A 23,516-nucleotide genomic window follows, 5' to 3' on the forward strand; every position below is an offset into this window, starting at 1 on the left:
CACACACAAGAAGGACATTGAAAGGCAGGTGTTAGGCCTCCAACCTCCTGCCCAGGGGGTGGGGGGACCTGGCAACCCGAATGCTAGCAGAAGTGTCTAAGTATTGGGTAAAGCTCCCTCAGATGCCAGTAAGTAGCTTTTTAAAAAAACGTGTGCTTAATCAAACTATGAGTAATGTGTTGTCTTTTTATGGCCTATCTATGGAAAGTCTGGTTAACTGCAAGTGTGTGTTTCTGTGGAAGACAGAGGCACAATTTACGGATTCATACATTGACCTTCAAATCATTCAGAATTCCCATGTCTCTAGATGGTTTTCATATAAGCAGGGCAATCCTAAACAGAGTTACACCCTTCCAAGCTCACCGACTTCTAGGAACTTAGAAGTTAGTGCTGTAGATGTGCTTGTGGGGTTTAACATTCAGGCCGTGGCCACCCCCTGTTTAGACTGAAAATATTTTCAGTTCCAGGGAGAATTTTTAATGTCTGTGGCCATTGAGAAACTGAAGATGAAGGCATTTTACAATATATTTTACTTCATTCCCTATGAAACTCTCCCTGAGCCATATTTTTTAAAAAATGTGCTTGATACTTATTCTGGACTGAGTTGGCCTTTTCTTTGTACTCAGACAAATATGTTATCTCTAGAGCATCCTCATTTGACGGCTGTCAGAAATTTTCTCCTTCTCCTCCTGCTGAGTGCCTGGGACGCATAGTGTCCATAGCACCTGCTACAGTCCGGGAACTGCTCGCTCCCTAGCCACAGAGCAGGTGGGGTGAGAGAAGAGGAAGGGGATTCTTTGTTTTATGAGCCAAAGAAGAATTTGGCAGCTATGCGGCTTGCCTCTTTCTGAAGACGAGCGTTCCGAACTGCTGAAGTTCACACCCAAATCCAAAGGAGTGCAAACTTTGTCAGCATCTCTGTTAATAAGCCCAGCCTGGCTGAAGGTTTTTCCCTGCTCAGTTTGTCTGTGTTGCATATTGTGGATTGATTTTGCACAGACCAGAAAAGAAATCCACGGTGTGTCTCGGCACAATATAAAAAATGCAGTTAATATGCTAACGGTAAGATAGCTGGCGGTGCATTTATGAACGTCAAGTTCTTGACATATTTAAGCATCCCACGTGTGCAAAGCAGTGAACACATTTATTTAGTAATCAGCAAATTATCTCATGTAGTCAGTAAATGTAGAGGCCTGAACTGCTGATAAGATCATTTGCTTTCAGGTGTTTTCTCAATATTGCGCTCGGCATCAAGTATAAATGGAGCAGAGTGACCTTTTGATTCGGAATCAAATTGACTGCATTTCTGTGGTTTTCAATTGCCATGCTGTTTATATAATCGGCCCGCAACAATTTCACTGGCTCCATCCCAAACAGTATCTTATTGTTTTTGGTTCTGTTACTTGGTTAAGAGTCTGATAGTTCATTCTCCTTTTTGTTCTCCGTGTTCAGAATCAAAGCATTAAGATAGGCAGTTTACACAAATGAAATCTAATCATTTAGCAGCTTGCAAGAACCGTGAATGATTTTTGGTCAAAGGATGTAAAATGCGTTGCTACAGGTTGCTAGCTAGGTACTGTAGTTGGGAGACAAATAAGTCAATTAGTATCTCCTCCGTTTATTAGAAACTTAATTGTCAGGCAGTAATGGAAACTTCTGAACTGCAGCAACTCATTAGAAGCAATAAAATGTGCAAGCTTGTCTTTTTGGCAAAAGACTTTTAGCAGTTTTTTCTGAAATGGCTGCCAGCTTATAAGGTCCAAGCCGAATGATGGTTGTTGTGGGTTTTCCGGGCTGTATTGCCGTGGTCTTGGCATTGTAGTTCCTGACGTTTCGCCAGCAGCTGTGGCTGGCATCTTCAGAGGTGTAGCATCAAAAGACTGAGATCTCTCAGTGTCACAGTGTGGAAAAGATGTAGGTCATTTGTATCTCCTCAGGAGGGGTGGGGTTGAGCTGAGTCATCCTGTAAGAGTTTCCCAGGGTGTGGAATGCTAATGGCGGGAGGCTTCACTGTATCCTGAGGAGGTTCTTTTGCATATGGATTGGTGCTTGATGTGCTAATCTTCTCTGCAGGGCTATTGTCGGGGATAGAATGTTTTGTTAGCCTGGTGTTTTTCAGAACTGGAAACCATGCTCTGTTCATTCTTAAGGTTTCTTCTTTCCTGTTGAAGTTTTGCTTATGCTTGTGAATTTCAATGGCTTCCCTGAAGATGCCAGCCACAGCTGCTGGCGAAACGTCAGGAACTACAATGCCAAGACCACGGCAATACAGCCTGGAAAACCCACAACAACCATCGTTCTCCGGCCGTGAAAGCCTTCGACAATACATCCAAGCCGAATGTTTGTCTCTCCCCTGATGCAGGTACTTAAGGCCTGAGCATGGCTAGGAACAAAATCTGAAGCCCCAAAGCCAATGGGCTGTTGGCTTTCTCCTCTTAGCCTGAAGGTTGTAGCGTCAAGCTGGCAAGAAGATCTTCTGGCAGAGACAGAGAAAACTCTGCTCTGTGTCTAGAAGTCTTCCCCCCTTTTAAAAATTTGTTTCTTCAGCACTGTTGCACCTTATTTTTGTGTTGTGAACTGCTTTGGATCTCTGTTATGCACAAAGGAAGGATATGAACAGAAGAAATGCCTCCATGACATATCTAGAGTTCAAGTTTTTATCTTTTAAATGTAGCATCACCTTACTGGGGAGAGAGACGTGTCTATTCCTGCAAGTGCTGGCTGACATAGATGTTTGCTAATGTGTTCAGGATGTCGTCCTACTGACGGTTAAACATGGATGTGTTCCATGGAGTTCAGAGAGAGACCTTTTCACACAACCGTGGCTGGAAATGTTGCCCTGAGTGCAAGGAGCGAGTGGTAGCTTTTTCTTGCAAGACATAAAACTTGCAAGACATAAAACTAGTTGGAAATCTGTGATTACTTCGTAAGAAGAGAATTAGATCTAGCTTATATGAATGCATCCGGTATGTGTTTTAAAGACCAACTAGTTTTCCAAGATAAGAGTTTTTGAAAGGTGCTGTTAGACCCAGATCTTGTTCTTAGATTGCCGACCAATACAGCGACCCACCTGAAACTATCTTGTATGTGTTGTTACTTTTGGTTAGATTATATGTTGAGCTGACCCCAAGCTACTCAAGCTTGTATATCAGGACATACCAGTTTCTCTCTGATTTCTGATTTAAACAAAAATTAAAATGCAACAATACATAATCAGAAGCAGTTTTTAGAACAAGCAGCGTGTTAGGTTCAAAATTAAAAGCAAGAAGAAAGACTTTGTACACAGTGATAGTTATTCCTTTCTTATCCATTCATTTCTAAAGGCTTATGGAATCTGTGATATCTGATAAGTTGAATTGCTTATGTAAATAATGCACAGAGAAAGAAGGCAGGAAAAACAGGGCACCAAAACATGAGGAGGAGGAACACAGATATCACACATGATGCAAGCCTTTCCAGGGGGGCGGGGGCGGGGATGTATTTGGCAACATTGTCCTGTTAGCATTTTCATGGTGGAGCCCGCGAACTCAGTTGAGCTGGACAGCAAACTTTATAGACAAACCAACTGCCATTTCCCCAAATGCAAGTAGTCAACTCTGCATTAATTGTTTATTGCTTTCAGTACTTTGCTCTCTTTCATGGGGAGGTGGGGGGGGGCTGGCTTTGAAGAAACAGGCAAGAATGACCATTGAAACGTTGAGTGATGTCATTATGTGTGAAGCAAGACCATTGCTTTCACAGCCCTGTAATTCTCTCCACTGGCCCAGTGGCCCATCAAGCTACTGCCTGATCTTCAGTGGTCCAGTTTTGACCCCATGGCTCCTAAAAGGGAGCAACGATAAGCGAGAAGGCCGCAAGTTCGATCCCCAGCATCTCCAATTTGAATAAAAATCAGCTAGAAGGTGCTGGAAAAAATTTCCGCCTGGGAACCTGGAGAGATGCTGATTAAATGATTTAAATTCCCAATCCGTTTGGACAAATATCTTCAGTGGGTCTTCGTAGTTTGGAAAGGTGCTATTTTAAGGTTTCCGGTTCTTAAAAATAATCTCTTTCCACCTGACACCAGTTTGAAGTTCCTTTCATTTGCTTATTATGAGCCCTAACCGTTTTCTCCTCTTTAATCAAATGCCCCACCTCTATTTTGTGCTCCAGAAAGTGCTGAAGGGAAGAATTTTCCTTGGCTTGCTTCATTAGTCAGAGTAGAAAAAGCTTGGCTTGTTTAATAATGACATGAGCTATTGCTTTTATTGCTTGTAATTTTGGTAACTTCATATTGTGTGCAGGACATTCTTTTCAGCAGTCGTATGTTTCCTTTTCGTCATTTGGAAAACTAGCGCTCTTTCTAGTGCCATCCAGCTCAGCCTGTTCTCATTGCATACTGACTTCTGACTCAGCACCTGTCTGGAGCTGTTCAGCCTTCTTCAGAATGCGGCTATCCTATTGAATTGCTGGGATGCCCCTATGGAAGATGAGCCTCATAAGCGACGGTGCTGGAATAACAAAATTTACAGCTTTTGGCTGTGCCTAAAGCTTTCTCCCAGCACTGTCAACACTAGGGTCATATCAGGAGCGCAAAGCAGGGAGTCGACACTTTAATGAACAATATGCTAAAGGTGATCTGTTACAATATTGCAAGCACGCTTGCTGGTGATGCAAAATGACCTTCTCGTATGGCTTTTGTTGAGATGGCTCCTTGCAAGTTGCTTGTCGAGTGCCCTTTGATGTGCAGTGGCTACTAGCTGCTGCTGGAATCTGTGATGCACTCCATCAGACTGGACGAGGGCAAAATCCAGCAAAACTGTTGTTGGTATCTGACCAGGGAATGAGAGGAACTCATGCAGTCCCACGCAGAGTTATTCCAGTCTAAACCCAATGAAATCAGTGGGCTCGGGATCTGGGCTGAACAATGATCGTACCATGAAGAGTTGGGGGTTTTCACACATTTGTTCCTTTATAAAGATTGCCACTGCACTTGGCATATATTGAGTTGTTAGCGTGCCAGCTCAGGAATCTCCCTCAAGTATTCCGTGACAGTTTGGGGTGGTCCTTTTGGCACGTGCATTTTGAACATTTGTGGGGGGTGAGGCTTTTTTAATTATTATCCGCTTGGAAACTGCTGTGATTTTAAACTGAAAAAAGGGAGTCTGTCTAGCTTTCTCTGCACATGTAGTCCTTTTTCAGAGTTTTTCTACAACTTTGTTGAGAAAGAGTGATTCATGGGATATGGAAGCTTTACAACTCTGTTGGTGGGGGGACACATCATGAGAAGGACATTTTTAAAAATGTCTTCTATACCATGCAATGCATATTATTTGCAGTGATCCACAAATGGCAAATACTTACACTTCACAGATCAGGAACATGGTGAATGTCTGTCTGGAGTCTTTGAGGTAGAAGGGGTATGAAGGTACCTCCCCTCCATGCTGCTCTGTAAATATTAAACTTAAAGCTGCAAGGACGCCTACAGTTCCTACACTTCCCATCAAACTTTTGAGGTAAGCAGACATGTGTAGAACTTGTCTCGTGTAGTTCAGCTCATAATCTCTCAAAGCTAAACTACCCGAGATGAATTACACGAGGATGCTCAAGTGAAGGGAGATGCAATGTTAGCCAGGAAGTGTAGTTTGAATTTCACCTCTCTCTACAGAGCTGACAAAGATCATTCCTCAGAAGGTTTGTTAATTTCCTCTTTGCCTCCTGAAGGCTCTCTCAGTTATTAACAAACCCTTTGAGGGGTAATCTTTGCTGGCTCTTAGCCTAACCCCATGAGACCCAGTGTGGTATAGTGATTAGACTGTCATGGGAGACCAAGGTTCAAGTCCCCACTGCCACGGAAGCTCGCTGGGCCTGTCGCTCACTCTCCACCTAACATACCTCGCAGGTTGTTGTGAGGAGACACTTGAGGAGAGAAGGATGCTGTCCCCATTGGAAGCAAAGTGGAGTATAAATGAAATGAATAAATGATGAGAACAGTGAGCTATAAAACAAGTAAACAAAGCGATGATAGATAAATTTATCATGTAGATTAAGCCTTAGACGGGGTAACTCTTCATATGATTATAGTATGTTTTTCCTGGCATGTTGTTTCTTTGGGTGCTTTAATGTTATTTTGAAGATGTGTTGCCTGTGTTAGGTACTTGCTTGCCCCCCCCCAACTAATAGACTAATAGTTCAAATGTACCCTAAGCCTCCACATCTCTCTTACCATGGGAACTGAGCCTATTAAAGGCTGTCCTGGGAATTGAAAAAGTAAAGAGAGCTACAGGACAGTCTCTCCCGCTGTACCTTTTGCTGCCATGGACTTGCTGCTGTAACTAATGAAAACGTTTCTGTGTAAAACAGCATTCAGGAGCAAGCGTGTGGTTAAGCCTTGCCAAGGTTATCTCCTCACGTCACTTCACTGCCGAACACATTCCCACCGCCGTGCCATTTGTGAACAGACATGTGCTGGCCGGGTGGCCTGCCTTCCTCTGTGGTGACTTTGATTTATTTGCTCTGTAAATTGGGACTGAAGCAATAATGGAAAGTGACATTAATTGTTTTAACAGAGTCCTCTCTGTCATATCCCCCTTGCTTTACTCTGAGGGATGTTTGATTGTTTGAAACTTGTACAAAAAACTAATTGAAATTTGCTACGAGGAGGATAGCCAGCCTCCACTCCACAGTCTAATGTCTTGAATGTCAGAGCACTTTTGTGTCTGTTTGTCTGTCTGTCTGTCTGTCAAGTGCACACGCGGAACAACTGAGCATCAAATACTGAGGCTTTCTTTCTTATCAAAGAAACAGGGTGGATTTGATTTAAATCAAATCGATTTAAATCATGATTTAAATCACAATTTAAATCATTAGTCAGCAAGACTAGATTTAAATCATGGTTTTCTACATAAAGGCTCCTCACACTTAGCTGTTCTACTCCCAACAATCTTCTACTCATTCATTTTTTTGAAACTTAGCACTTAAGAGGTAAGGAGTTGGTTCTGTATACAAAGATTTGCAAAGGAACAATGGGATTAACGTCTTTTTCTCAACTGCAAAATAGAAAAGAGTCCAGTAGCACCTTTAAGACTAACCAACTTTACTGTAGCATAAGCTTTTGAGAACCACAGTTCTCTTCGTCAGATGCATCTGACGAAGAGAACTGTGGTTCTCAAAAGCTTATGCTACAGTAAAGTTGGGTAGTCTTAAAGGTGCTACTGGACTGTCTTCTATTTTGCTACTGCAGACTAACATGGCTAACTCCTCTGGATCTGTTTCTCAACTGCATATGTTTATTTTACAACCTTTTTGCTGAGAAGAAGAGACACGTGATCTCTGCAGACGCAAATTCCCAGTTTTGAGGACTGTAAAACCAAAAGCATCCGTGATAATATCTTTTAGATAGAAAAACTGACCAGTAATCGCACAGACCTCTGGAAGAGCATGACATTGAGAATGGATTAATGAAATTCATTTACCAAAAAATTTAAACATTGCATGAATATACAGCCTCATGTTACATAATTAAAAGCTAATCGTTATTTCCATCTACTCACAGATTTTATTATGGTCAAGAGAACAGCCAAGTTAAATACAGAGAAAAGAGGCGGTTTTTAAAATATTTAAAATGAATATTAATACATAAAAAGTAAGATCATGTGTACATGTGTGTGTGTGTATATATGTATATATGTATATACACCCATATATACACATACATACACATATACATACACGCACACACACACATCAAATCTTTATTCTTGGTAGAATTCGCAGTGCAAAAGTATCTGCGTAATCGACTTAACCATTTTATTTAAGCTGGGTCAACAGCACTGCTGCAAGGGCAGGCGGAAGAATCTCCCATACAAAACTGCAGAAGGGAGTGCATCGAATCGTGCTCTTGAAAAGGCCCATCTGCATCTCTCGTTTGTAATATCCAAAAGATACGGGGATACAACATAGCTCACTCTGTTTTTTAAGCTCTTGTAACTTAGAGGGAGCCGTGCCTTGTCATTTTGACTCTATGTCAATTAATCTTTGAGCGATTAGAGCGTTTGCTTTGTTGAGCCCCATGTCAAACAGGACTTCTGGGTTCAGGCCAATCAGTTTAATTTTGTCAACTGTTTTTAAGCACCATGTAGGATAAGAGTTGGAAGCTAGCAGCAAAGGAATTAAACCCTTCGGTTCAAGGTGAATTCTTAACCAGTAATAAATTGCATGTTCCCAAAATTTTAATTCGACTTTGGGCAAACCAGCTTCCTGTCTAAGAATAATGTTAGAGGTGTCCTTATTTCATGATGGTAACCTTTGGACTATAATGTATCTTAAATAGAAAAGTATCTTTAGATAGATTTTTCAAAAATCATTTTATTAAAAATCCAATTTAAATTTTAAAAATCCAATTTAAATTAAAAAATCCATTTTAATTTAAAAAAAAACATTGATTTTTTTTTTTATCCACCCTGCAAAGAAAGCATGCTGGCTTGGAATTGCTAATATTTTGAAGCTCTATATGAGAGTTTATTAAGGTGTGGATGGGCATGCTTTGCTACAGTCATATATGCCAGAGATAATTGTACTTTATCATGTTTCATCAGAGTTAGTAGCAACAAACAGTAGGACATTTCCAGAATTCTTCAGAGGGTTGTTCTTGAGTTATCTCTTTTTATGGGGAGACTGACCACAATCCGACACGGAATTAGTCACACTGGAACCTCTTTTAAAGGGTTCCACCCACATGGTTTTACCAACAGAATGTTTAGAACACCACAGAACATGCAGAAAAGCCCTTCTGGATTTTTTCTAAGCTTTTCGAAAAAAAAAATTTGGCTTCCCTCAGTATCTTTCTGGTATTTCATCTGAGAACGAGGCGGACGGCTCAGCTTTTATTTCTGCTGGAATTTGGTTACCACTTTGAGAGGTGTGGAAATACCCACAAGGCACTTAATTATATTTGTTTTAATCATATTTGTAATGTTGATAGTTTTACTTTGTTTATACTGTTGCTGTTTCATCTTTTTAAGTAATTTACAGTAAAATCCTAAGCAGAGTTACTCCAGTCTAAGCCCATTGATTTCAACAGACTTAGACTGGCGTAACCGTGCTTAGGATTTCACTATTACTTATTGATGTTATCCACTCTGAGCCTGTTTGTGGGGAGAGTGGAATATAATACAAACAAACAAACAAACAAACAAACAAAGTACCCCCACCTCCAAATTCTACTGAGAAATACACAAATTTGCTTCAAATTTTGCTTTTAGGCATCATTTCAGTGACAGCTTTTGAATACCCATGGGCTAGGGGTCTCTTGCTAGAGCTGCTAGGTAGGCAGAAGCCTTTACATGGACCATATCAAAATGCCAGTCAAGATAAACGAAGTCTTATTACAGTCCCTTTGGGCATCTATCAGGCAGCAGGTCTTTAGATGCAGTGTGTAAATAATAGGAGCGCATGTAAAGCACAACATAGTTCTAATAATGTATGGCTGTTGGGGGGGAGTGGTAAAGAAATTCCTATTTTCTGTTATTCAGGTGATCTGTTTATTTATAGATTCTGTATGCATAATAGGTAAGTGGGCAAGACCAAGGCAAAGTGAACAAGGAAAACTCCAATATATTGAGTGTATCTTGACAGAAGGATATGATATTGACAGTTTGTTGTAAAAGTGTAAATCTTTGACACGTTATTCTCCCCCTCCCCCCCCCCCCCGCCATCAGTCCTGTCCTGGGGTCACACAACCTGTGTGGACTAATGAATCTTGGGAATCTACTTGGGGGTGGGGGGGGGTCAGAAGGTACTTTTGGGAGCAGGGAAGAGAATGTGGCAAAGATTTGGGTTCCTTCCATTGTCATTGTTCTGGGTCCAACTCGCTGTGTGTTCACACTGCTTATACATTATGCATAATTGTCTTTTTGTGTATGTGTGTTAGGCGAGTGCAGTCCTTCTGCCCAGCTGTTTGCTAATTCTGCATACTCAGTTGATATATAAAGGTGGATATAAATTCTCCATGTTTCCTTGAAATAAAAAAAAGATTGCAATTGTATATAAGCTGTATTTATTTAATTGGTTCATTTTAACCATTTCCCTGAGGTGATTTAGTTTGCATTGTTTCCGTTAAGTGTTCTTTTGTTAAAGGGTAGATTTAGATCCGTTCTAATGACTCTCTGTTGAGAAAAGCCTGGGTGCTTCTAGATGTTCCAGGTGGCAACCCTTGCCCATTCCTGGGTAGCATTAAGCTATTCAAGTGTGTCATCTGCCGAGAATATGTAGACTACTTTCTCTTTTTGAGGATTTTATTTAGCTGCCAGCAAAGTCTTTGCATGGGCTCCACAGGGAGTTTTCCCAAGACCCAAGTCATTAATAGTTGCTGCAACAAATCTCTCAAAATATAATAAGTACTTTATTTTTCTAACTTCCAAATATGTGTCTGATAATTGGAATGTATTACATCAAGGAATGCAAGGATATTAAATGTATTTGATTTGACACAAACAAGTCCCTGGTACTGAAATAAAATATCTTGTACAAATTAACGTTGCAGCCACATCTGATTAGAAATTAATCTACTTTTTATAATTGCAGCCTGATTTAGATAAATGTATACAGTAGTTGTACTGAGTGCACAAGCTACCTCACTGAAAAGGACAACTTCAAAGGCAACCTGCATAACACATTTATTTAAAACTGAGAAGAGCCGACTCTGTCATTAATAAGAGCATTGATTGCTATTCTTCTGATTGTATAGCAATGAGAAATTATGTATCGGTTGCCAAATTTTGATTGTGGGGTTGGATCTGCAGAGAAAGAATGGTATGGGTTTGTGTCCCCCTCTCCGGTGTAGCTGGATGGGAAAAGTTGCTTAATTTCTCTAGTAATACATTTTTGTCTTCTGATTAGCTGTCTCATTTTGTGAACTGTATAATTTTGTTTGGTCAATTAACTGGCATTCAGCATTGGAGAAGATGGACATCTCGGGCAGTGTTGATTTCTAATAAAGTAGTTGAGTTGTTTGTGGGACAATCTGTGCATGATAATTAAGCTGAAGTTGCTAGTATTGGCTTTTTTTAAAAAAGAGAGAGAAAGAAACAGGTAGGGAAATGATACAAGAAAAAATCAAAACATTAGCCATTTCAAAAAGGCATGTGTGAGCCCCAACTTCCCAGAAAACACCTTCAAAGAATTACTGTTATGCGGCAGATGACACATATAAAAATTAATTCTGACACATTGTTTTCTGTGGCTTTTAATTCTGTTATGACTTCTTCCCTCTGTCTCTGTTTTTCTTCTCATATAGAAAATAGATGAAGAAAATGAAGCCAACTTGCTAGCAGTCCTCACAGAGACATTGGACAATATCCCTGTGGACGAAGATGGATTGCCTTCATTTGAGGCGCTGACGGAGGGGCATGTGACCAATGAAAACGATGCTAACTCTTCACCAGCATCCAACAGCAACCCTCCACCACAGGAGGCGGAAGAGCCATCTCTAGTAAGAGCCCACCCTCCTACTGTTTAACAGGAAATAGAGATTCCCTTTGGATGGCTGCTCACCGCATGGGTATGATGTGGTCACAGTAAGGTTCGGATATTTTCTTTAGATTGAAAACTGAATCACTCCTGGAATTTTGGGAGGGAACACCCAGGATAAATGCAATTAACTGCTTCTTAACATATTCTGCTGACGAGAAATTATAGTTCAATTGGCTTCCAGTAACTGACACTCCTACTAACCGTTATATCCAGATTAAAAAAAATGTAGTTAATTCATGTTTTCATACTTGAGGATCTCTGTTGTGTGTGTGTTTAGATTTCACTTGTGATAATGTGTAAGAAATGCTTATTTATTTATTATGTCATTTATAGTCTGCCTTTATCACTGAGATTCAAGATGGATCACATAGTGTGAGATTAGTACAATCAGTATCAAGGCTGGATTAATCTGATGTTCGTTTACATGCCATTAACAATTACTCGGCCTCTTCTAGTAAGTGGAAAGAGTCCTCTATAATTGGGGTCAGCAGCTGGAAAACCCAGAGCCAAATCTAATCTGATGAGGAAAAACAGTTGGCTTCCTAGCTGCCACCACAGAGACATGTGTGGAAAGTGTGGGGGAGCTGGCAATGGTATTTGATAGATAGTTCCACCATCCCCCTATAAAACTGACCAGGGTCTCAGTGAACTCTAAGTCTCCCTCTTTCTGACCATTCTGTGTATTGAGGAACTGAAAATCATAATTGACACTCAGTAGAATATCAATGCAGATCTAAGAGCTCCTAGGTCAAACAGCTGGAAGAAAATGGAGAATGGTAGAAAACTATTGGTAGAAAACTGAGATTGTAGGTCAAATGTACCTTGAGGGTTACTACATAAGATCTGCTACAATAAGCAGTCCAGTGCACAAAAGTTTCCATTGAAGTTTCTATTCTCATGTTACAGGTAGAGTTCCCAGGTAGAGAAGGGCACGAACCGGGAAAAAACTGAACCGTGTGGTCTGTCGCATTTCACAAACCACAAACTTTCACGAACCTGCCCCAGTTCACGAACTGGTTCATTTGGTTAATGAAAATGTCACATACAGGTCAGCAAATTGTCACTTCTGGGTCAGCAGAAAGTCACTTCCGGGCCAGCGGAAGGCTACTTCTGGGTCAACAGAAGGTCTGCAGGAAGTCCATCCCCTGTTGCCTAGGAAACTGATTGATTGGCACCAGGCTGTCTGCAGTGATGAACCAAAAAACGAACAAAATGAACCAGCTTAAAGTTCGTGGCGGTTTGTCAGAAATGGGCTCTGACAAACTGCTGGTTTGCAAACCACAAACCAGCCAGGTTCGTCACGAACTTTGGTTCATATTTCGGTTCGTGGCTATCTCTGTTCCCAGGTACTTACGGCAGGCAGTCTTCCAGGGATTCCATCTCCTCAGCTGATTGATGGGCGAAAGCAGGCCGAGCAAAGGGGGGGCACACAATCATTATATCAATGTGATGATGTCACTTCCAGTGCATCCCAGAAGCCATAGCATAGAGTTTTGAAAATCAGCCCTAGCACGATGCCGTTGCTTCTGGATTATACCGGAATCACGCAGCAAGGATAGTGATGTGTCCTCACCCCAGTAAGTTCCAGTCAGGGACATTTGATGGACCTACCTGAATTTGTGAGGCAATGGGTGGAAGGATAGGATAGAGAAGGGGAGGATTTTGATGCTCTGGACAGGAAACATCATTAGTATGTCTGGAACAATATCTGTAGTTATAACAGTCCATTCACATAGTATGCACAAATATTTAGCGAGTATACTGAACAGAGAGCTGCAGCCCACCATGAATGACAGTACATACATCTTACATGGACGTGTATAATTCAAGTGATTGTGTTTCTTCCATTCATGCTTCGCACTTTTAGACATACACTAAAAAACCTTAGATGAACCCTAAGAAACAGAATGTGTGAAAGAGTGTGTAAGCTGTATCATCAGGATGCTGATTCATCATATAGTATTGGGCCTTTTACACCATAGTTTGTTTTCCCTATGTTTGATGCTGTTGGCAGCAGGTTTTTTTTTTACTGCTTTCTCATAGCATTGCAGTTCACCTCCTAGGATTTCCCTGGCTTTTCTCCAATCTTTCCCAAAATACTTTGCTACAAAACTTTGGGAAGGATTGCAGTGAAGTTTGGATGGGTTGGAAAGTTCCACTTCCTTGACCCTGTCCCTGTAGCAGCCGTTTTCTCCCTGCCCCTGCAACTTGGGGACTTCTTTAATATCAACAATTGAATACTGTCATATCGATATAACAGTATTACAATCCATGAACCAGGTTTTCTGAAATCCCAGCTTTCATTTAAAAAAAAAAATCTTGCCACTTCCATTGCAGAGATATGCTTCCACCTTGTATCTCTGCAACAAAAGGGGATAAAAACTCTTTTTAAAAAATAAAGGCTGGGAATACAGAGAACATAATACATAGAACATGATAACATTATGTTATAAACAATGATATTCAGTTGCTGCTTTTTCTAAATGAAAAGGCCTTGGTGGCCCAGGGGAGGAGGGTAGCTGCTGCTAGGGACTAGGGCAGGGACATTGTGGGGGAAATGGTCACGTGGAAGACCCGTTGCTGCCTCTCTGTATCAGCAGCTGTGGCATCAAAGGGGAAACCGCACGAGCCTGTCCCTGTGTCCAAGCCAGCATAGGTGCAAGGACAGGCTGGAGGCAGAAGACGTTAAGTCAGTTATGGAGTCTTTGCTGAAAAGGGTTCATTGTGACGAGTATTTATGATTCACAAAAGCAGAGAAACAGAGTCCATCGTGAGGATTTATGAGGGCTGAAAATCTGGATGCCAAAGCCTAAACCCTGTAACCACTAGGCTAGTTGGTGAGAAGCGCTCTGAAAGTTGAAATCCACTGAAAGTCACAGGAGAAGGTATACTAAAAACAGAGGGTGCCAAGTTGTTTCAGCCCCTCCTCCAAGTAGACAAACACTACAGAAGACTCTTTGTATCTTTGGGTCGTAATGGAAGTTCAGCATCTCTCGTCTTTCACTATCAAGATAACTTGCATTTCTCAAATGATTTTATCAGCCACTGAAGAGATTTATATTACTTGCCTTGCCTGGCAGAAAAACAAGCAGAGGAGGTCGGATTGAAAGTGTAGGGTTGTCCTTCAGCACAATATATCGGCGTGCTTTATGTTTCTCTCTGCTAGAGGTCTGTTGTTTGCTAGACAAATCTCGCCTTCTGCTAGGCTCATTTTTTCCTCTACCTGAGGCAGGCAGCTCTAAGACAACGAGGAAAATTAGTCCAGCTTTCCATTTATATGTGGCCCACATTAATGTGCTAGCTGGTTTTCGTAGGCCCTCAGGGAACACAGAGTCCATGTTTATCGGAACCTGCTTGTTGCTAGTGGAGCAAGAGTAGCTGGTGGCCGTGATTGAAGTTGTATGGCCTTGCGTGAGTTTATAGACTGGACTGAGAGCTAAACTACAAAAGACGAATTACACGAGGACACTCACATGAAGGGAGTTGCAGTGTTAGCTGGGAAGCTGAGTTTTAAAAGAGATCGGAAGGCTTTGTCAATTTCCCCTCTGTACAGAGCCAGCAAAGATGGCTCCTGGGGGGGGGGTGTTATTTCCTCTTCGCCTCCTAGAAGGGGAGATGAAACTGACAGAGCCTTGGGGAGGCAAAGAGGAAATTAACGAACTCCCTGAGGAGCCATCTTTGCTGGCTCTGTAGAGAGGGGAAATTGACAAAGCCTTCTGATCTCTTTTAAAACTCAGCTTCCCAGCTAACATTGCAACTCCCTTCACGTGCTCCTCCTCGTGTAATTCGTCTCTTGTAGCTTAGCTCTGAGCTCATGACAGTGTCGTGGGCTCTGGTTGGCAGATAAGTGGTGCGCCTATGCAGTGTGTGTGGGCTGGGCACCCACCAAGATGATCCACTATGCCGACCACTGGTCTTGGAACAGTAAAGCTCGCAGGAGTTTTCCAAAGGAGTGGAAGGTAGCATAGAAAACAAAGAAGAGCTCTTTCTGTTGCCAGTAGAATCCTTAGAGTTTGATTTGCTTCGTTTCCATCCAAGCAGGCCAGACAAATGAGTTGCTTTACGTATGCACCTAGGGAAACGCATATAGCAGTAGGCCTCCTCAGATACGACAATGTATACATATACTTGGAGATACAGTCTCCATTTACAATTTGCCAAATAGTCCTTAAGCAAAAGCAAGCTCCCCATCCTTCTCCCAGCAAAACCTTGTTTTGGGCCTAGGAATAGCTCCAAGAATATAGTGTGCAAAATGGTTTTGGAAGCCTCACAATGCTAACCTTTTTGACCATTGTGTGAAGTAGTTTTTTAACCTTCTGTAGAAGCTGAGAGCCAAAATACAAAATCCAAGAGACAGGGCACAGTTTCCAGATCCCGCTCACGATTTTACGCTCAAGTGGGGACTAACCTTTAAAAAGCTCTCTGTTTTTCTATGAAGCTACAAATGGGCTTTCCTCCCATTGCATCTTCACCACCGAAAATGGCACTGGGAGGTGGGGGCTGTGTGTCCTTTTCTCTGGCTTCACATTCTCTGCAATATTGTGAGCAAAAAAGGCCCCTTTGGAGCCATCCCCAGTGGCAAAAACACTGTTGGAGAGCAGTCTGAAGCTCCTCTCTCCCACATGCATTGTTAGTCGTGTCAGACTAACCTTATCTCTTTTTTTTTTTTTTTAGAAAGTTACTACCTTGCTGGATCAGGGGCATGCTGTAGACATAGTTTATCTCGATTTCAGTAAGGCTTTTGAGAAGGTTCCACATAATATCCTTGTTAACAAGTTGGTAAAATGTGGTTGGATCCTATTACTATTAGTTTGATCTGTAACTGGTTGACAGATTGCACCCAAAGAGTGCTAGTTAATGGTTCCTCATCCTCTTGGAGAAGAGTGACTAGTGGAGTTCCTCAGGGATCAGTCTTGGGACCTGTTCTGTTCAACATTTTTATAAATGAAGGAATAGAGGGAATTTTTATAAATGAAGGAATAGAGGGAATGCTTGTTAAATTTGCAGATGATACTAAGTTGGGAGGGGTGGCAAATATGGTCGAAGACAGAATAAGGATACAGGATGATCTTGGCAGGCTGGGAGACTGGGCTAAAACAAATAAAATGAACAGAGATAATGAACAGAGATAAATGCAAAGTTCTGCATTTAGGAAGGAAAAATCAAAGGCAAAATTATAGGATGGGGGAGACTTGTCTTGGCAGTAGTATGTGCGAAAAGGATCTAGGGGTCTTAGTAGACCATACACTGAACATGAGTCAGCAGTGTGATGTGGTAGCTAAAAAAGCAAATGCGGTTTTGGGCTGTATCAACAGAAGCATGGTGTCCAGATCATGTGAAGTAATGGCATCACTCTACTCTGCTCTGGTTAGACCTCACCTAGAGTATTGTGTTCAGTTTCTGCCACCACAATTTAAGAAGGATATAGACAGGCTGGAACATGTCCAGAGGAGGGCAATGAAAATGGTAAGGGGTCTGGAGACCAAGTCCTATGAGGAAAGGTTAAAGGAGCTTGGAATGTTTAGCCTGGAGAGGAGATGGCTGAGAGGTGATAGGATAACCATCTTCAAGTACTTGAAGGGCTGTCATATAGAGGATGGTGCAGGGTTCTTTTCTGTTGCCCCAGAAGGTTGGACCAGAACCAACAGCTTGAAATTAAATCAAAAGAGTTTTTGGCTAAACATTAGGAAGAACTTCCTGACAATTAGAGTGATCCCTCAGTGGAACAGGCTTCCTCGGGAGGTGGTGGGCTCTCCGTCTTTGGAGGTTTTTAAGTAGAGGCTAGATGGCCATCTGACAGCAATGGGCAGATCATGAGGGGGTGGGCAGGAGGGGCTACATCAGTGCTTAGTTCTTGTGGCCCTTCTTACATGCCCAGGGTAATGCCGATTGCCACCTCGGGGTCAGGTAGCAATTTTCCCCAGGGCAATTTGGCTAGGAATCCTAGAGGTTTTTTGCCATCTTCTGGGCATGGAGCAGTGGTCACTGGGGCAGTCGGGGAGATAGTTATGAATTTCCTGCATTGTGCAGGGGGTTGGACTAGATGACCCTAGAGGACCCTTCCAACCCTATGATTCTACCCTTACATCCTGACATCTTCCTTTACTATACCCCTCCCATCTAATCAAGTTCCATTTTACCTTTACGTCTTGATGCCCTCTGTAAGAAAGTGCGGAAAAATAAGGGGTGGAGCTGAAATTGAGAGACTCAGCCGATTCTGAGGGGGGAAAGGTCAGTTAGTCACCTTCTTGGTTGAAGAAGGAGAGGCTCCTGCTGCTGGGTGAGACCCGGGTGCCTGGGCCCTAAGTGTGGAGGGCCAGGGAGGCAGCAGAAAGGGAATAAAAGGTGAACCTTCCCTCAGACCCCCCCCCCCTTTTAAGGTAGAGTAGGGAACAGTGTGGTAGGGAAAGCAGACAGCGGTTCTCTTCAGTTTGATTTTCTGCCCTATGAGTTCTGAACAGGGGGGTCTACCCCTATGTGTTGTGCCTTTACCTGCTTTGTATATAGTGCTCTGTATATAGTTAATAAATTATACTTTTTTGGAATATAAAGGACCTTGTGGTGCTCTGACTACGTAAGCTCCCCCACTTGGCATGCTACAGGGAGGGAGGGAGCCCAGGAGAACTGATCAGGCCAGACCTTGGTGGGTTGCCAATTCTCCAGGGCCCACCCAAAGATTGGGGAATTCACTTCCCAGTAGGGAAATTCAGCCAGAGGGGTCTCACTGCCCCTCAGTCAGGCAGTGTACAATTCAGTGAGTGGTGGCAGCAACGAAGAGGGTGAACCACGCCCACCAGGGACGGTGGGAGGCGGATAGCAGGGCTAGCAAGGCCATCGACAGCGGCTCAGTTGCCCGGACTGAGAGCCAGCGCCCGTTCCGCCACACCCTCCCTTGTAACTCCCTATCCACCTTTTGGCTGAGATATAAATGCTCAGGGATCTCCATTCCTACTCATGTCTGAAGAAGGGAGCTCTGACTCTCTAAAGCTTACATTCTGAAAATCTTGGTGGTTTCAAAGGTGCCGCTGGACTAAAACATTTGCACAGGACTTATATGGGTAAAGTCCAACACACATAGGAATGAGCCATGTGGTTGTTTCCTCTTGGATTTTCTTTGGGCTGGAGTCCATAGAAACCTGATCGTATGTATCCATTCCTCCCACACAAGAACCTTCCTCAGGTGTAAAGCGGAAGGAGGAACAGTTATATCCATTCTCTTCATTACAGCTGGCTATATCACCCTGTTTTTGGCCCATGTGCGCTCCCCATGGCTTGATATGACTCTTCAGGCATTCACAGGTGGCTCTTGGGAAAGGCAGGTGCCTTCTACTACATAGAACCCATCGCTCTGTGATTTGAACTGTCCCTATTGGCCTTTACCTGTGTATGCAAACCTCCATATATGGATCTCCAGTGGACTTGGAGATAGGTGGCCGATGATCTTCCTTCCTTCCTTCCTTCCTTCCTTCCTTCCTTCCTTCCTTCCTTCCTTCCTTCCTTCCTTCCTTCCTTCCTTCCTTCCTTCCTTCCTTCCTTCCTTCCTTCCTTCCTTCCCTCCCTCCCTCCCTCCCTCCCTCCCTCCCTCCCTCCCTCCCTCCCTCCCTCCCTCCCAACGAAGCACAGGGCTCCAGATATCAAAATATTTGATGAAACGTAGGGCACTGAAATAAATAACTCTTTCATCTCTCCCACCCCCACCCCCCATCCTTCCTCCCCTCTCCCAAACCCTTTTCTGTGATTCTCCTACAGCTTAAGAAGCTCCTGTTGGCTCCGGCTAACACCCAACTAAATTACAATGTGTGCAGGGGCCTCAGCACACACAACCATGCAAACACCAATCACAGGATCAGAGCAAGCCCTGTGCCGGTTAAGGTATGGCATTATCCTTTGCAATGTATATTTGTCTCTGTAAGGATAATTTGTAAAAGATTTTTTAATGCCTTCAGTTGCAGAGAGCAGCCTGCTTCAGACAGGTTTGTTTGTTTGTTTGTTTCCCACTTTTTTCACTGACACTCAAGGCGGATGGATGCCTCCATTCTTACATGTCATTTTTCTTCACTGCACACCTCAACTAATATGCAGTTATGAAGGCTACCATATTTCTCCCCCTCTTTTTTGAGGGAGAAGAATCTCACAAATTGGGGCATCATGTATTTAGGCTTCCACATGATTTGATTTGATTTATTCAGCTTTTAGCCCGCTCTCCCACGAATGGGCTCTGAGCGGATAACAATATATTAACAGGTACATTAAAATTTACATTAAAATCATAAATAACATATAGTTCAATAATAAAAACTCAGATGACAGTCCCAATTTACGCAGCCCCAATAAACAGTTCTATGGGTGGGAGGTGGAGAGAGCAGCAGCGGTCTCACGGATGGAAACTGATGGAAACTGGGGAGGGGGGGTAACATTACCTTCCCCACAACAGGAGATTGTCAGGAAGACTCACCCATAATCCAGCCTCAAACATATGCCTGGTGGAACATCTCTGTCTTACAGGCCCGATGAAAAGATAGTATATCTTGTTGGGCCCGGGTTTCCGCAGACAGAGAGTTCTACCCAGTTGGAGCCAGGACTGAAAAGGCCCCGGCCCTGACACATCCATGTTGTTTTATGTGAGTGGAGTAGGGGAAAGGCACACAGCTTTTCCTTCTCCCAGGTGAAGGGGAGGGCCAAACCCACTATGTACCTGAACTGGCATGTGTGGACTAAATCCCTTGGGCTGGAACCGTACGGAATTTTTGTGAAGGACACAGGGAAACATAGCACAAGAAGAAAGAAAGAAAAAGAAAGAAAGAAAGAAAGAAAGAAAGAAAGAAAGAAAGAAAGAAAGAAAGAAAGAAATGCTTTTTGTTCCCTTCATGTTTTGATGCCTTGGTGGGTTCCCCCCCCCCCCCGCCCTTATCTCATGGCTGAATTATGCGTCATTTTTTCCTCTTGTCCTCTGTGCCGAGTGTTAGAGGGTGCCATTAAAATATTACTGATACGTTGATGTGCATCTCTGGGCTGTCACTTACCCAGCAGCCTAGCCTAGAAAAAGATTATGATGGAAGCGTGGCAGAAAGGTCTATATCAGCCATTAATTGGCTGGGATGCCGGCAGTGGTGTGATTCTGTTAGCAGGCTGCATTAAACAATGTTTGTCTTGCCATTGACTGTAACAGAAAACGGAGCGTTTAGGGGTACTTAAGAGAGTTGTGAATGCCGGGCTTGAGCAATCAGCAGCAGATTAAGGTTTAAACCAGCTTAACCACCGCCCTCCCCGTTCACAGTAAAGGCGCTGTAGGGTCTTGTTAGTTATATGTTGCTGAGTAGGAACACTGAATCGTAAGAGAAATGAAATAAAAAGCCGCATAAATGTCATTTAGGAATTTTAAATGTAATTTCCTTTCCTTGTTCTGCAAACAATTATTCACAGCTCATAGATCTAGTACACTTAGACCAAACACTTCACTGAAAATCTCATCTCTTCCGAAAACCTATATGCATTCCGATAAGGTTCAGTTCACTAATTTTAGCTCTTTCTCTCTTTTTTTCTTTTTTTATTGCGACTTGTTTCTTAAGAGCGAGAATTCATGGAGCAATAAAGCAAAGAGCGTTTGTCAACCACAGAAGCCACAGAGACGTCCCTGCTCTGAGCTTCTCAAGTATCTGACTACAAACGATGATCCTCTGCAAACCAAACCAACAGAGAACAGGAACAGCAACAGAGACAAATGCACCTCTAAAAAGAAGGCTCTCTTGCAGTCCCAGATGCATCCTTTGCAAGGTAGGCCCAAGACCTGGAGAAGGTCATTCCCTGGCCTCCGTGGCCTGGTGGGCGTGGGGGAGGGAGGGGGGAGGGAGGGAGAAGCACAGGCCGTCCCTAACCAATAAGTGAAGGTCTCCTAGTTGCTTAGACCACTGAGGAACCCGACCTGGAAGCTTTTAGAAAGGTTAACTTCACCCACTTACAGAACATGGGACGCTGTCTTATCCTGGTCCTTCTAGTTCTATATTTACACTGGCTGTTGTTCTCCGGGATCGCAGACCTGGCTCTATCCTGGCTGTACTGTTAAGTTTTTTCTAGCTAAGGACTGAGCTTGGGAACCTCCAGCAAGCAAAGTATGGATTTCTTCACTGGGCTGCAGACCCTCCTCTTTGGAAAATCCCTCCAGAGTGTGGTTGATCTCTCTGCAGGATCCTCCTTTAGCCAGAGCTGAGTGGTTGGCACAAGGGCTGAATCCCCCTCCTTCCATCGCTATGAGTGCAAGCGCAGAAACTGGAAAGATGCTAGAATACCAAGTATCGTTTTAAAGACAATTCATATATCTGTCACTTACACTGAAATCCTAAGCAGAGATGCTCCAGTCTAATCCCCAGGGCTTTTTTTTCAGCTGGAACGTGGTGGAATGGAGTTCCGGCACCTCTTGAAAATGGTCACATGGCTGGTGGCCCCGCCCCCTGATCTCCAGACAGAGGGGAGTTTAGATTGCCCTCCACGCCACAATCTAAACTCCCCTCTGTCTGGAGATCAGGGGGCGGGGCCACCAGCCATGTGACCATTTTCGCAGAGGCCAATTTAAACTTTAAAAAACTCCCCCTTGTTCCAGCTGACCCAAAGTGACATCATTGTGCAGTCTTGAGTTCCACCACTGAGTTCCACCACCTCTTTTCCCAGAAAAAAAGCCCTGCTAATCCCGTTAATTATGTACCATAATATTTGAGAAGTTGCAAAGTGAGAGTGTGTGTAAGCTCCATTTGTAGAAATGGCTGGCATGTTCTGTCTTTGCTGCTTCCTCTTCAGACATTGCAGCAGCAGCGACGCTGTGGGGTATCAGAGAATCTGCTCAGAAAAGCTTTCTGAAGCGAAGCTTCTCTAAGCCAGCCGGTGTGGTGTAGAGGATATCTGGGAGACCCAGGCTTGAACCACTGCTCTGTCACGGAAGCCCACTTGCCGACTCTGAGCTTCTCTCAGTCCTCACCTGTCCCAAGGGTGGCTCTTGTGAGAAGAAAATGGAGGGGGGGAGAATGTTGCTGTAAGCCTGCTTTCCGTCCCCATTGAGGGGAAGAGCTTGGTATCTAAATCTTATGTCTAAGTAAATAAAATTAAAATGCATATGGCAGGAGGAAATGCAGGGAACCCTTGAAAAGAATGGTTAAGCATCTCCTCATAGCTTAGCAGAAATTAAAACAGTCTCTTTGCCTGTTTGCACCCACATAAACACCTTTGAGAAGCCTGAACTTGTATGTACAACGAACAGTTCACACAATTCCTATGTTATTTATTTGTTTAAAATGTTTCAGTGCTGCATTTCCACCCTGATAGGGTCCCCAAGGTGGCAAATTTAGCACATGAAAACATTTAAACATGAAAAACATCTAATAATTCAGTTAAAAGCATATAAACACACATAACCCAACAAAAACAGGGAGGAGGCCAGTAACACTTACTAGAGGTATGCTAAACAGAACAAAAAAGTCTTATTAGAGAACCATCCATTGGCTAAGAATGATTTTCCAGCCAAAGCCTTAGGATCTCAAATTAAAAAACTTTTCTTGGATTTTACTTTTTGGTGTATACTTAAAATGCATTAAGCATGTTGGGGTGATAGGCACATTTTGCAAACGTGTATCTTAAGGGGAACTTTTCAGGGAGCTGAAACTTGTGGCAAAGCTCAATTTCCCGTCATGAAATGTATTAAACTCTCTTATGAAATGATCAGGACCAAAGTGAAGGGAAAAGAGTGACTGTAACAATTACCCTGGGGGCTACATACCAACCCACAGGATTTTACTGTCACACAGTAAAATTTTCCTGCCTACCCCACTGCACCTGGATGCCCGGTGGGAAAGGACAGCCATTCAAAGGGGCAGAATATGGTCGGACTATAAATCCAACTGAGCCTTGATTGATAACTGAAAGTAATGGGGTAAACTGACAGGCCCGGGACAGTTTGCTTTTTAAAAGTGAACAAGAACAGAGTTTATTCAGAAAGAAATAACTGAGTTAAATAATAA

General features: G+C 43.0%; 1 protein-coding gene across 1 annotated transcript in view; it reads left to right on the plus strand.

Moving 5' to 3' along the window:
* Positions 1-23,516, plus strand: part of PPARGC1A (PPARG coactivator 1 alpha) — a 152,767-nt gene that overhangs the window by 86,285 nt on the left and 42,966 nt on the right. The window contains exons 3-5 of the mRNA XM_055000027.1: positions 11,276-11,470; positions 19,261-19,383; positions 21,081-21,285. Coding sequence (XP_054856002.1) covers positions 11,276-11,470; positions 19,261-19,383; positions 21,081-21,285 — 523 coding nt within the window. The remainder of the gene's footprint in view (positions 1-11,275; positions 11,471-19,260; positions 19,384-21,080; positions 21,286-23,516) is intronic.

This window comes from Eublepharis macularius, chromosome 15, assembly GCF_028583425.1.
Source record: "Eublepharis macularius isolate TG4126 chromosome 15, MPM_Emac_v1.0, whole genome shotgun sequence".
Taxonomy (NCBI): Eukaryota; Metazoa; Chordata; class Lepidosauria; order Squamata; family Eublepharidae; genus Eublepharis; species Eublepharis macularius.